Source organism: Biomphalaria glabrata, chromosome 15, assembly GCF_947242115.1.
Source record: "Biomphalaria glabrata chromosome 15, xgBioGlab47.1, whole genome shotgun sequence".
Classification (NCBI taxonomy): Eukaryota; Metazoa; Mollusca; class Gastropoda; family Planorbidae; genus Biomphalaria; species Biomphalaria glabrata.
The window spans coordinates 16466747-16478750 of NC_074725.1; the positions used below are offsets into that span (position 1 = coordinate 16466747).

The following is a 12004-nucleotide window of genomic DNA, read 5'->3' on the forward strand; positions in this document are numbered from 1 at the left end:
TTAACTTAGTGACAAGAATGTAGAGTTTAAACACGCGCTACTTTGCAAAACATCGTTGTTTATAGACAGGTCACCATGACACTGTAAGTTTGGCGGTTAGTCAACTATAATGACTTCTGTCAAGAACGCGAACTTATAAAACTTAACCGGATACGGATCCTAATCTTTCAAATACACATGTGTCTATTTCAACTCTATTTGTTGTACTTTTCATTTCTTTAAAACACATTCAAAGATTAATATTTGTATAAGTCTTTATTTTATTTGCTATATCGCCACTGACGAGCCTCTGTATGAGAAGAAGAAAGCTAGAAACTTGACTAACGAAAACAAATTTAAAAAATAATTTTCCACTATCAATTATAAAAACAATTCCCTAGACAATTGTGTGTTATATTCAGTCGCGATTCCAAGCAGATGCTTCACCCAAAAAGATAAAAAAAAAACAAGAAATTCACTTTCAGAAATACCAAGGTTTAATCATCAACATCATCATTAATACTAAGGGTGTCATGACGGTTCATGTAATTCATTTTTCTCCACTTTTCCAGATCAGCAGCTGTTCCTAATTTTACACGGACATGTCTAGTCGGTAGCGCCTAATCTGGATCAATCTTTTGTTTTGTTATCTCTCTAGAATAGATCTATATTCTTTACAAGCATTCCAATCTTCTCAAACTCCTGACCCAATTACTTCGGCTCTAGATTACAGATACAATACACAACAGAAGTAGAAAGAAGGGTAAAATGGCAACAGCGCCTGGTAATTACATATGCCCAACCTGCGACCGCATCTGTGTATCACAAGATGTTGCAAAGGGGAAACATCATTTCTCGAGACGTAAAATGCCACAGATTATTTTCTTACTAGATAACCGGAAGTACTATCAGCGTACCTTCTCCTAATCCAAGTATGCTAAGTTAAATATTACACAAACAAGAATGACTGACTTTGACTTCTAATAACACAATAGTATTGACACAGTGAACTACTATTGATATATTTTTAATATTTTGCACTAGGGGAGATTAAAATAAAAAAAAAAAAGAGGTCCATTTTTCAGACCTTAGCGGAGATGATGTAAAGGTTGTCCGTTTCTATGGCGACGGCTAATAAATGTGTCAAATGGCTTAAACACTTTTACTTTCCCCAATTGAAGTTACTTACCCATCTGAGTTGTTTGAACTCAGGGGCGTCCTAAACATCTCAAAATGCAATATCCGAGCCTTCAATGAGATAACAACCCTCGGCACTCGGTTCGGAAGCCAAACAATTGATCACTCAGTCGAGACACCACCATAGGTGATATAACAACAACAGCAACAAGAACAACAACAACAGCAACGAAAACTTGAAGTATCTTTGTAACATTTCGTTGACAAAAAAAAAACCGAAACATTCCGTGAATCTTAATGTTCCAAATAATGTTTAAAAAGTGGGAGGAAGGAGGGGGGGGGGCGACAGGGGACAGAAAATGTAATTTAAAAAACAAAAGGGGGTGGGAAAAGTTTAGAGAGTCAATCTTAATACAAAATGTGACGTGACTTGAGATAAAATGGGCGTCCACAAAGTCGCTGGGATCACACAACATGTACCTTTTGTAATGCCCAATTTAACACAAATCCGTGATCCGCCTAAATGTCAGTTGAACAAGGGTTGACATTCAAACAACAAAACAACAACATCAAGTATCAAATTAAACTAAAACGTGTCTCCACATGCTACTACGATTAGGTGTTGTTTTTTTTTAAAACTCGTAAAAACTTTTTTCTCTCTCGTTGTGGGCGCCATTTTAACATGCAATTTTATCCTAGAAATTTGAAGTCTCATGAGGCACACACTTATGAGGCATTTCTTTTACTGTTACTACGCTTGTTTAACATAAGAATAGTTAAGTTTATCACTATAATGAAAGCAATAGTAAACATATCAGCTCATAATAATAATAATAATAAGGCTTCTCGAGGATAATGAGGAATGCAGTATTTTCCGTGGCTACGCAGCCCCAGCTGTGGCCTACATATTTTGCCACCTCTAGTGCAAGCATAACCATTGTCCGCCCGTTGGTCGATTAAGATTTTCTTTTCGCCGTCTTCGTTTGTCCTCGGCAGCGAATTTTCTTTTGGTACGGGAAACGTTCCCTGCTCAGCGAAACTGTCGGACTATAAGAAGTCCCTCTATATTATACAGTCCATACCGTCGTTCGCAAGGACATCGCTGTTTATAGTGCGGTCTTGCCACCGTATGTCCATGATGGAGCGCAAGTATCTTTGGTGAAAGCCCCCTTTCAGTTAACGTAGACATCCCCTTTCAGTTAACGTAGACATCCCCCTTTCAGTTAACGTAGACATCCCCTTTCAGTTAACATAGACATCCCCCTTTCAGTTAACGACCCTTGGCTCGCCAAGCGTACCTCACTAAGAGCAGCTATGTCTACATCTAGCCGAGCCAACTCTAATGCACTGCAGACTTTCGTTGAGGGGATTCACTTTTGTTGCTGTCCTGCAGTGTGAGGACATTCCAGCAGGCGACTTTTAGAGGTATCCTATTATCGAATGTGGGCTAGTTATATTAAATACGGTATTGCGCAAAGTATTTTTAAAGTGATAATTAGCTCGCGCAGACCAATACCACTCTTTACACTAAATGTAGTCCACAGTGGCACAGAAGTCTGAAACGGCTGTGAACAACAGATAGTCGTAGGTTTTACATCGGAGTTTCCGTCTCCTAGACTGGCTGCCGACCAAAGCTATAGAGCCCAGTCTGAGACTGGCTGCCGACCAAAGCTATAGAGCCCAGTCTGAGACTGGCTGCCGACCAAAGCTATAGAGCCCAGTCTGAGACTGGCTGCCGACCAAAGCTATAGAGCCCAGTCTGAGACTGGCTGCCGACCAAAGCTATGGAGCCCAGTCTGCCCATTGGCCGAATTGTAGTTTTAGATTATAGATTCATCGCCATATTAGAGAGCTTAATGTAGCTACATTTATAACTGTTTGTATAATTTACAAGCAGAGTGTGTCATTTTAGATAGATAGATAGATAGATAGATAGATAGATAGATAGATAGATAGATAGATAGATAGATAGATAGATAGATAGATAGATAGATAGATAGATAGATAGATAGATAGATAGATAGATAGACTAATGGAAGTATGGATGGATGAATTAATAGAATATGGACAAAGAGAAAGAGATGGAACCATATTTTCACTCTAATTAGATGGAAATTCATGTTTGTTTTACTCACGCATATTACACACAGATTGATATAAAAAAAAAAGAGGCACCTTTTTCATTCGTGAGCTGGGTTTTCGAGTCTCTAGTATTTTTTTCTTTCTAGCATTCTCGTCTGCAAAACTTTATTACAGTCATACGGGCACTTGTACCTTCGACACGTGATGTGACATTTTCACAGCACTTCCTGAGAACATGGTAAAGAACGGATAAGGGAGGGGGGGTGCTAAGAAATGATGCTATTTAGTCTTTAGATGGATAGTACTGATTGGTCAATACAGAAAGTAACATGTTGTATACCAATGTTTTATTAATCAAATGTCTGTCTAAAATGTATATTCAGTAGAGCGTCGTTTATCCAGACGTCACTTATTCGGAACGTAAAATATCCGGACAGCATTTTTTTTGTAACAGTACGGTAGGCCCTATATAAGTGATCTAGCTGATGAGCAGCGAAGGGTCAGTGGTTAGGTTACTTACATATAACGCTTTGTTTTCTTTTGCATTTGACTTTGATTTATGTGTCTGATAGTTCCGTGATACCCCCCATATGAATATTCTTTATATGGTTGGTGAAATGAAACTTTTATAATATTCCGCAATCGCTTATCCGGAAGATCGATTATCTGGACAGACCCCCGTACCCAATTAATCAGGATAATTGACGTTCTACTGTATACGATTACTTATAAGTGTGATGTAAGCTGGCTAGTAGATTAGAATATTTGTAAGGTACTTAAAATAATGACTTTTATTCTTTTGTATATGTGTGTGTAATTCTAAATTATTTGCAACGTTGGAATTATATCCCTATTAGAAAGGCTAAACTAGTCAATTCTGGATTCAGGGAGTAGAATAGAATTTTATGGAAGAAATCCTGACCTATATTTGATGTTAACGCTGCAAGACTATGATGCGTTTTTAGAAATAGACCAAACAAACATTAGCATCAAAGAATTTGCGTGAATATGTCTCTCTATATTCTTTGTATAGCCCAGTTGCAAATAATAAGAAAATTTGTGGATCTAGATTTGGTTTGAAAGAAAGTAAAAAATCTTTATAAAAAAAAGTTTTAATTTCTTGTTTCGCGATTTAGTTTGTGTGTGTGCGCGCGCATTTAGGGCCACCAGCAAGCAAAGAGACCTGGCCTAGGAAAACAACAGCACATTCCCTTTCCTCACTTTTGTACACACAAACTTTCACTCACTTGTACACACGCACACACATATACACACTCACACAATCAACCCTGAAACTATTTGTTCTGATTCTTTTTCCAGTAACATTTTAACTGCATTCTGGGTAACAAAGGGACATAACAAAAGAAGATTAAAAGTTTCGTCTGCTGAAAGAAAATGCGCGGTTTAAAAGAAAAAAAGAGAAGAGAAAAAACTTGTTGAAAACAAAAAGTTTCTTTCGTTGTTTAGTTGTTGTTTTATATTTTATTTATGTTCTTGTTAAGACGTGTATTACAAACTCGTTTTCAATTATTCAACACGCATTATATTTTTTTACAGATTTCTTTTCTTTGGGTTTCATTACAGACTTTTCTTGTCTGTTACAGCCCCTCCACCTTTTGATGTAACCTTTCAAAACTTTAGTCCAGATGTTAGCAAATTTATTTGTGTGTTTATTTGCGTGTGTGTATGTGGTTGAGGTGGTGGCTGTTATTATCCTGGTGGGAGCGAGGTAGGGGTTGAAAATGGTCCGTTTTTTTTTTCCCCTTCGTGTAGTGCCAAACTTAAGGTCAGTTCGAAAAGCGGGGGGCAGCTGAACCAAGAGGTTTGTTATTGTCACCAGGATCTTGTGTTTCTAGACAACTATGAACGTAATTGGACTAATTCTAGTATTGGTTGTCTCCAGTCATACAGGTAAATAAACAGTGCTATGCGAGTGCCTTGTGTGCACTATATCTCAATATATATTGATCTTGTCCTATCACGCTTAGTTACAGAAGGAACCTTGTGTTCTAATAGTATACTATTATTTACAGTTTAAGGCCAATTAATTGGTGACAATGAGTTTGAAATCTTTAAGGAGTTTTGTATCAGTGCAATACAACAAACAAGATTACAAAGACAGATAGTGTGGAAACACTAAAAATCAGCCCCTGAAGTGGTCCACCCAGGCAGGTAAAAAGGCTGGTTTCAATATTTTTAGAAAGAATATCAGAATGAAATTCTATCAAAGGGAAATATCAGAGACAAATGGAGAAAGAAGGTTGACAGATATTGTGTGGTGTCCCAACGGTCCATCAGACCAAGTGATAAGTGAAAGTAAAGGTGAAGTTAGATGTGAACATGGCCTAACTGATTTCTTGACAAAAAAATCTAAAACCGTTTGCATAAATGTGTTGTGAATATTGTAGATGGTGGTAACCCTTACTAAATAGTCTCCTGTGTTTGTTACTATTAATAGTGAATAGTTGTAAAAATGGTGTATTTTTATGAAAAAACTGCTTGCATAGTTGATTTTAAAACTTAAGTTTTTCACTTTCAGAAAAAAAAAGAGTAGCCGTTCCGTCAGAACTTTGAAAGATCTAAAATATCATGATGTCGAATTTTTAATATCTTTTCTAGTTTACGAGATAATAACGGGGCGGACGGACGGACAGACATTCCACACAAAACTAATAGTGTCTTTTCCTCTTTCAGGGGCCGCTAAAAATAGATGGCTCCCTTGTAGTGGCATGTTTGCTTCCCACTGTAATCACGATAGTCGCGAGTTCAAACCCTGCTATAAGTTATCTCCTCTGCCGTCCTGCAGGACATTTAAGGCTAAGACGTATTTATCTTCTTATACGAATGTCCGAAAGTGATAAAACAAGCAAACTAATTTTAATTGACCACAAGTTTTGTTGAATCTCTGGACATGCTGATACATTTTGTACAGAAACCAATTTCTATTGAAAGATTATCATTCTAATGTGAATAAAAAGGTGACATAAACTAGTGATTGATCTATTCCTGATCTATTGTTGGTGCGTAGAGTTCTTCTGTTTGGATAATTCTCAATCCAATAACTGTATCCTGAAGCGAGCGTTTTGTCCATGCAGGAGAAATTTAACGAAATGGTCCGGTATTTGTGGTCAGTGGTTTCTGGGAGCCATTCAACAAATTGAGTGCAAGGGCTACTTCTTGTCGTCTTTTTAAAGCGAACAGTTTTGTTTTCTAAAATGAATGACTATGCAAGACTTTATTTCATTAAAAAAAATATACCATTAAAAAAAAAACAACTAAAGCTTAGGGAATGTATTAAAGATGGGGAATGATACTTTTTTTTTCTCAATATTTATACGTACAATTTTGTTATTTGATAGCAAAATGTTATAAAAACATGTGTTCTGGACTATATATGCTTGTGATGTAACACAGTGGCGTAGCTACCAATGTGCGGGTGGTGCGGGCCGCACAGGGCACCTAGTGGAGAGGGGCACCAAAATTCCCCCAGCTTGTATTATTTCCTATTTCCCTGAGCTTTTCAGTAAAAACGACTAATTGTATGGACACGAGCTAACATAAACTACTGTATTTTAAACATGAACTAACGATTTATAAACTAGTCATGTCGCTATTTTGTTTCATCTTCTTGACTATTTCTTCCATACAATGTAAGCTATAGAACAGTTTGAATCTAATTTACTAGATTTATTTCGGACACACGGTACATGTTATTACTACACTGATCGATGCTCTGTAATATAAAGAAGAAGAAGAAGATAGGCCAACTTTTTTTTTACTTCATTGTTTAGTCCATTGGTTTAATCTAGATATTGTGTTTACAAATATATTTCTAAACTCTAGCTCTAAACAATTGTCTTAGTTTATTCATTTCTTTATGATTCTTTATAGTTTCATTTTGGAAATAATTCTATTGTAATGTCAATATTTTTAAATAAGCTAACCTTTGTTTTCTACGAGGTTTTGTTTTAACTAACTAGTGTTAATTGTAATACTGTAACGTAAACAAAATGATGAACAATGCTCAAGACTGACTAGTCTGGCTGGCGCCTCAAAACCCCTTTTAAGCTCAGACGGAGAAATCTGCATCTCTGGTTCTGTCCGGTCTGGGTAGACTATAAGGGCCCCATACCCAGATCTATCGGGGTCCTTTATTACCGACCCATCGGTATGACAAAAAATGGCATCTGATGGTTAGGACTTTAGTGTAGCTGATGCCAAGTTTTGGAGTATGGCAGGTGCTAATCGCCTCTTGGTGGCTCCCTTATGCCCTATAAGGGACATGTTTATTTGTGGGGCCGACTTCTCCACGGAGGGCAAGTACTAATTATTCTAATTGGGATTCTGTCAGTGCCCAGCTGATTTTGACAAATTGGCCGCAATGTGGAGGAACGATCGCATTTTATGCGGTTCCTCTCTCTTCACTGTAGCACTAATATTGAGGTGGGTAGCCTAGAGTCGCCCCTTTTATAGCGCTCATAGGCTGTAAGTACCGCCCTCTCCCTCCTTAAATGTAAAGGGGCCACGTTTGTTAAGATTTCAGCAGCGTTTGTTGGGCTTGTTCGAAAGGTGCCACAAATGAACCTTAGTGCCTGTGATTGTACTCGGTCGAGTGATTCGAGGGCAGTTTTACTAGCATATACTTGAGCTGTACTCAATTTGTGATCTGACTGCCCCTAAGTACAATGTGCGTAGCATGTAAGCTTTGGCCCCCCACTTTGTGCTGGCCAGCTTTCTTAGTAACGCTAACTTCTCCGAGGCTTTTCTTTCAACTTCCTGGACGTGCTGGAGCATTGACAACTTTCTATTTAGGGTTACCCCTAGATATTTGGATTGTTTTCACGTTGGAGTCGCAGCCCACCGAGTTGAAGCTCGAATAGAGCCTTAAGAATGACGATCTCTAGGCTGAACAGGGACCAGCTCGTTTTTGGCAACGTTTATCTGAATCTGTCATTTGTCGCAATACGAGGAGGTCTGCTTGTAATGCCGCCTGTATTTGGTCGGCTTTCTTGCCGGTTGACCAGAGGACAATGTCATCCGCATAAAGCAGTTTCTTTGACCGCAGTGAGGTGCGATTCTTAAATTTGTAGTCTAAAGAAGCATCGAGACAATTTCAAGTCACATCATTGCCAGAGTCCACCGACTATAGGCGAGCTGTTAATGGGTATGAATTTTAACTGAACAATTAAAAGCAACAAAGCAAGATGAGACGGTTATCATTGAATCCAGAAAAAAATGATGAGGCCGACATCGTGAAAAGAAGAAAATACTTCAATACCGCAGGTTCTAGAGACTAAAGGACAGCACACAAGCATGTCCTCAAAAATTCATACTGAAGAAGCTGAACCATCAGACAGTGTAAACAATACAGAAAGCAGGATAATAAACTCTAGACTGAACGACATTGGAGATTGGCCTGATGTCATCACAGATAATATTCGCATACACCTTCTCACTCAAGGATCTGAAACAGTTCAGCGTATGGACAGTCAATTCAGAGATGCGTATAGACATCAAGAATCAGCAAAAGGAAAGGCTAGAAAGCTTTCAAAGGCTTGGTTTTTTCGGTAAATGTCAAACGGCGAGAAAGTTCTTAGAAAGTGGATGTGTTATTCGCCAAAAAAAAAAAAAGAATCCTTATTTTGCTTCCCATGCACACTCTTCTCAACAAGATCAAGTACCAAATCTTCATTTAAATCCAAAGATGGATTCAATGAGTGGTGGAGGTTATCCCCGAAAATAGAAAAACTTGAGACCAGCAGAGCTCACATTCAGTCATCGCTTGCTTGGAGAGAACTTGAAGTTTGCTTGAGAGTAGGGAACAATATTGACAACAAGGCCCAAGATTTGATTATACAAGAGACGAAAACCTGGAGAGTTAGTAAAATTACTATCAAAGTACGATCCACTCTTGAGGGAGCATGTGCTTCGAACTAAGCTTTGTTCCAGACCGAATACATACATGTCTCCACAAATACAAAATGAATTTATTACAATATTGGGGGATCACGCTAAAAAACAAATCATACAGCAAATAAAACAAGCCAAATATTTCTCTATTATGTTTGACAGTACACCTGACATCTCAAAGCTGGATCAAATTTCCCAAATTTTACGGTATGTTGTCATGGAGAATGACGGGGTGCAGGTTCGTGAGTCTTTTGTTGACTTCATTGACACAAAGGACACGCATGCTGCTGGAATCGCTGAGATGATTCTAGAGAAATTGCGTTTGGATGGCTTGGACATAATGGACTGCAGGGGGTCAAGGCTATGATAATGCTGCAGTCATGAGAGGTTATTAAGGTCATGAAAGAATTAACAATATTTGATTAATGAATACATATTATTTTGAAAAAAAAAAGTAAGGTTTTGCAATGTTATTAATTAGTTAGTTGTTTGTTGTTTTTTTTTGTTTTTTTTTTGGGGGGGGGGGCATCAAGATGATGTACCGCACCAGGCATCATATACTCTAGCTACGCCACTGATGTAACATATAACCATGAGGAAAGTAGGACGAGTGGTTTGGTTGTTTAGTTTTAAGAGTTTCTGATGAAACTACGAGGCGGTCTGCCGTAACTCAAGTTAATAAGGACTTGTGTGAACGTTGAAAGATGAAAGAAGAGACTAGCAAAATACTCGCATTTTTAGTGAGTTGTATCTTGTTGAAATGATCATTTCATTTCTTTCATTACATACATCTATCTTTACGTTTCTTCTTCTGCGTTCTCATTTTACATGTCGGAGGGTTCAGATCTTCCTATAACTCTACAGGAGGGTTTTTGGGCCAGAGTCTTGTTCTGACTTCTTTATATAGTATGCATCTTTGAAGGACGTGGTCAGCATTCTCTGGTAATGCTCCATAAGGGCAGGTTTCGCCTGTCCCGACTTTTAGCTTCCGGAACATATTTTGTCTCATTCTGTTGTGTCCGGTTGTGAGTCGAGAAAATATGTGTTGGTCATGTCGAGATAGCTTATAAAAGGCGTCTTTTTTCTTGTAATTGTGCCTTTGTGTAATTGTGTAATTGTGTCGTGTGCCTTTCCATTTCTCATTTATTCTAATCTCTATTATTTTCATCATTTCTTTTTTGGTTAGAGAGGGATTTTCATTTGTTTGTTTGTTCTTCCATCTTTGGCCAGTCTGTCTGCTTTTTCATTGCCATCTAATTCTATCTTGAAGCTGAATCTGTGTAAAGGTGTTTGGGCCAATCAGACAATGCCAAATATTTAGTTCACTGTAGGCCTCGTCTTGTACAGTTGGATATTAAAAGAGACAAAGTTCAGCTATCTTACAAATATATAGGCTAGTTCTTATCTTCTTTCAGTCAATAGACAAAAGCTCTACTTAAACCAATGTTATCTTTATAAATTCATCTTTGGTAACCTGAAACATGACACTTCTGGTGACAAGCCTGAAGACAGTATTGAACGTTCACGATCACGCCCATGTGCTTGATCTATCGGAGCATAAAGAATTGACTGGTTTAACTCATAACTCCAGACATAGATTCCAATATATATATATATATATGTTATGCAGATCTAGCCCAAGTAGAAATAACATCCATCTCTACTAAATCTATACGTAAAATTCTGGTTTGACCGTTTTATTTTCTTAAAATGTACGTCTTGAACAGAGCGGGAATTCCCGCACTCAACTTCAATGTTTATTTGTGTTGAGTAGAGTTGAAGAAATAAATAGACGTACGTGAATGTTTTGATCACCGTCTTATGTAGAAATCATGAGCTGGACTGGGGGAGGCGCGATGGCTGAGAGGTTATGCGCTTGGCTTCGAACCTGGTGTCCTGGGTTCGAATCTAGGTAAAGACTGGAATTTTGAATTTTGCGATTTTTAGGACGCCCCTGAGTCCATTCAACTCTAATGGGTACCTGGCTTTAGTTTGCGAAAGTAAAGGCGGTTGGTCGTTTTGCTGGCCCCATGACACCCTGCTCGTTAACCGTTGGCCAAATAAAACAGATGACCTTAACATCATCTGCCCTATAGTCCGCATGGTTTGAAAGGGGAACTTTTTATATCACTGGTGAGACTCCTTGAAACAATAAAGAATCGCAAGAAATAAATAAAATGAACATTAATAGATCATCCTTATATCTATCAAGGTGGAATCGATTTGTTTTTAACACTTTTGTTTATTGCTTCATCACATTTCTGTCTCTAATCCTACATCGCTTTGTGCTAGGGTGAGACTCGGCTTGCCATATATTGATTGAAGAAAATGATTGGTGAACTTGCTGAGTGATGTTAATGACTCTCTCCGAAGTAAACTTACCGATATACACGCTGAGCTAGTCTCTTTTTGGGCGAGTATGTCTGTAGATAAACCAAGTCATGTGGGTTTTTGTGTTGAATTTATTCGTTGTAGCTGGTATGGGATTCCTAGCTGTCAGTATTCTGCAAGTGATACGTAGATCAGGTGAGCAGGTAGCACTGAGATGTAGATCAGGTGAGCAGGTAGCACTTAAATGTAGAACTTTGAAATGTCTCCAGTCTTTTTGGTAGGTTTTGTTTTGTTTGACATGAATCGGATGATCCTTCAGATTTGAAGATTATTACACCCTGGCAGGATGATCGATGGGACGGTAGCGGTATTTTTATGTCGGAAGACAATGGATGCGCTGAGTTGAGTCAATAGTTTTGGTTTCATCTTGAGACGGGGAAGAATCTGGTGTGACTTGTTTGCCACAGTTCGTGCCTGTATATGTATATATCCTAGGGATAGCTGACGGTGCTGCTTTCTTCTTCTTTCTCCAGACTGATGCAGCTTCGTTTCTTTTGCGCTCAGC

At 38.3% G+C, this 12004-nt stretch overlaps 1 protein-coding gene across 1 annotated transcript in view; it reads left to right on the plus strand.

Moving 5' to 3' along the window:
- The first annotated feature begins 4895 nt into the window (after positions 1-4895).
- Positions 4896-12004, plus strand: part of LOC106064614 (uncharacterized) — a 58770-nt gene continuing 51661 nt past the window's right edge. The window contains exon 1 of the mRNA XM_056011836.1: positions 4896-5109. Coding sequence (XP_055867811.1) covers positions 5061-5109 — 49 coding nt within the window. The 5' untranslated portion in view covers positions 4896-5060. The remainder of the gene's footprint in view (positions 5110-12004) is intronic.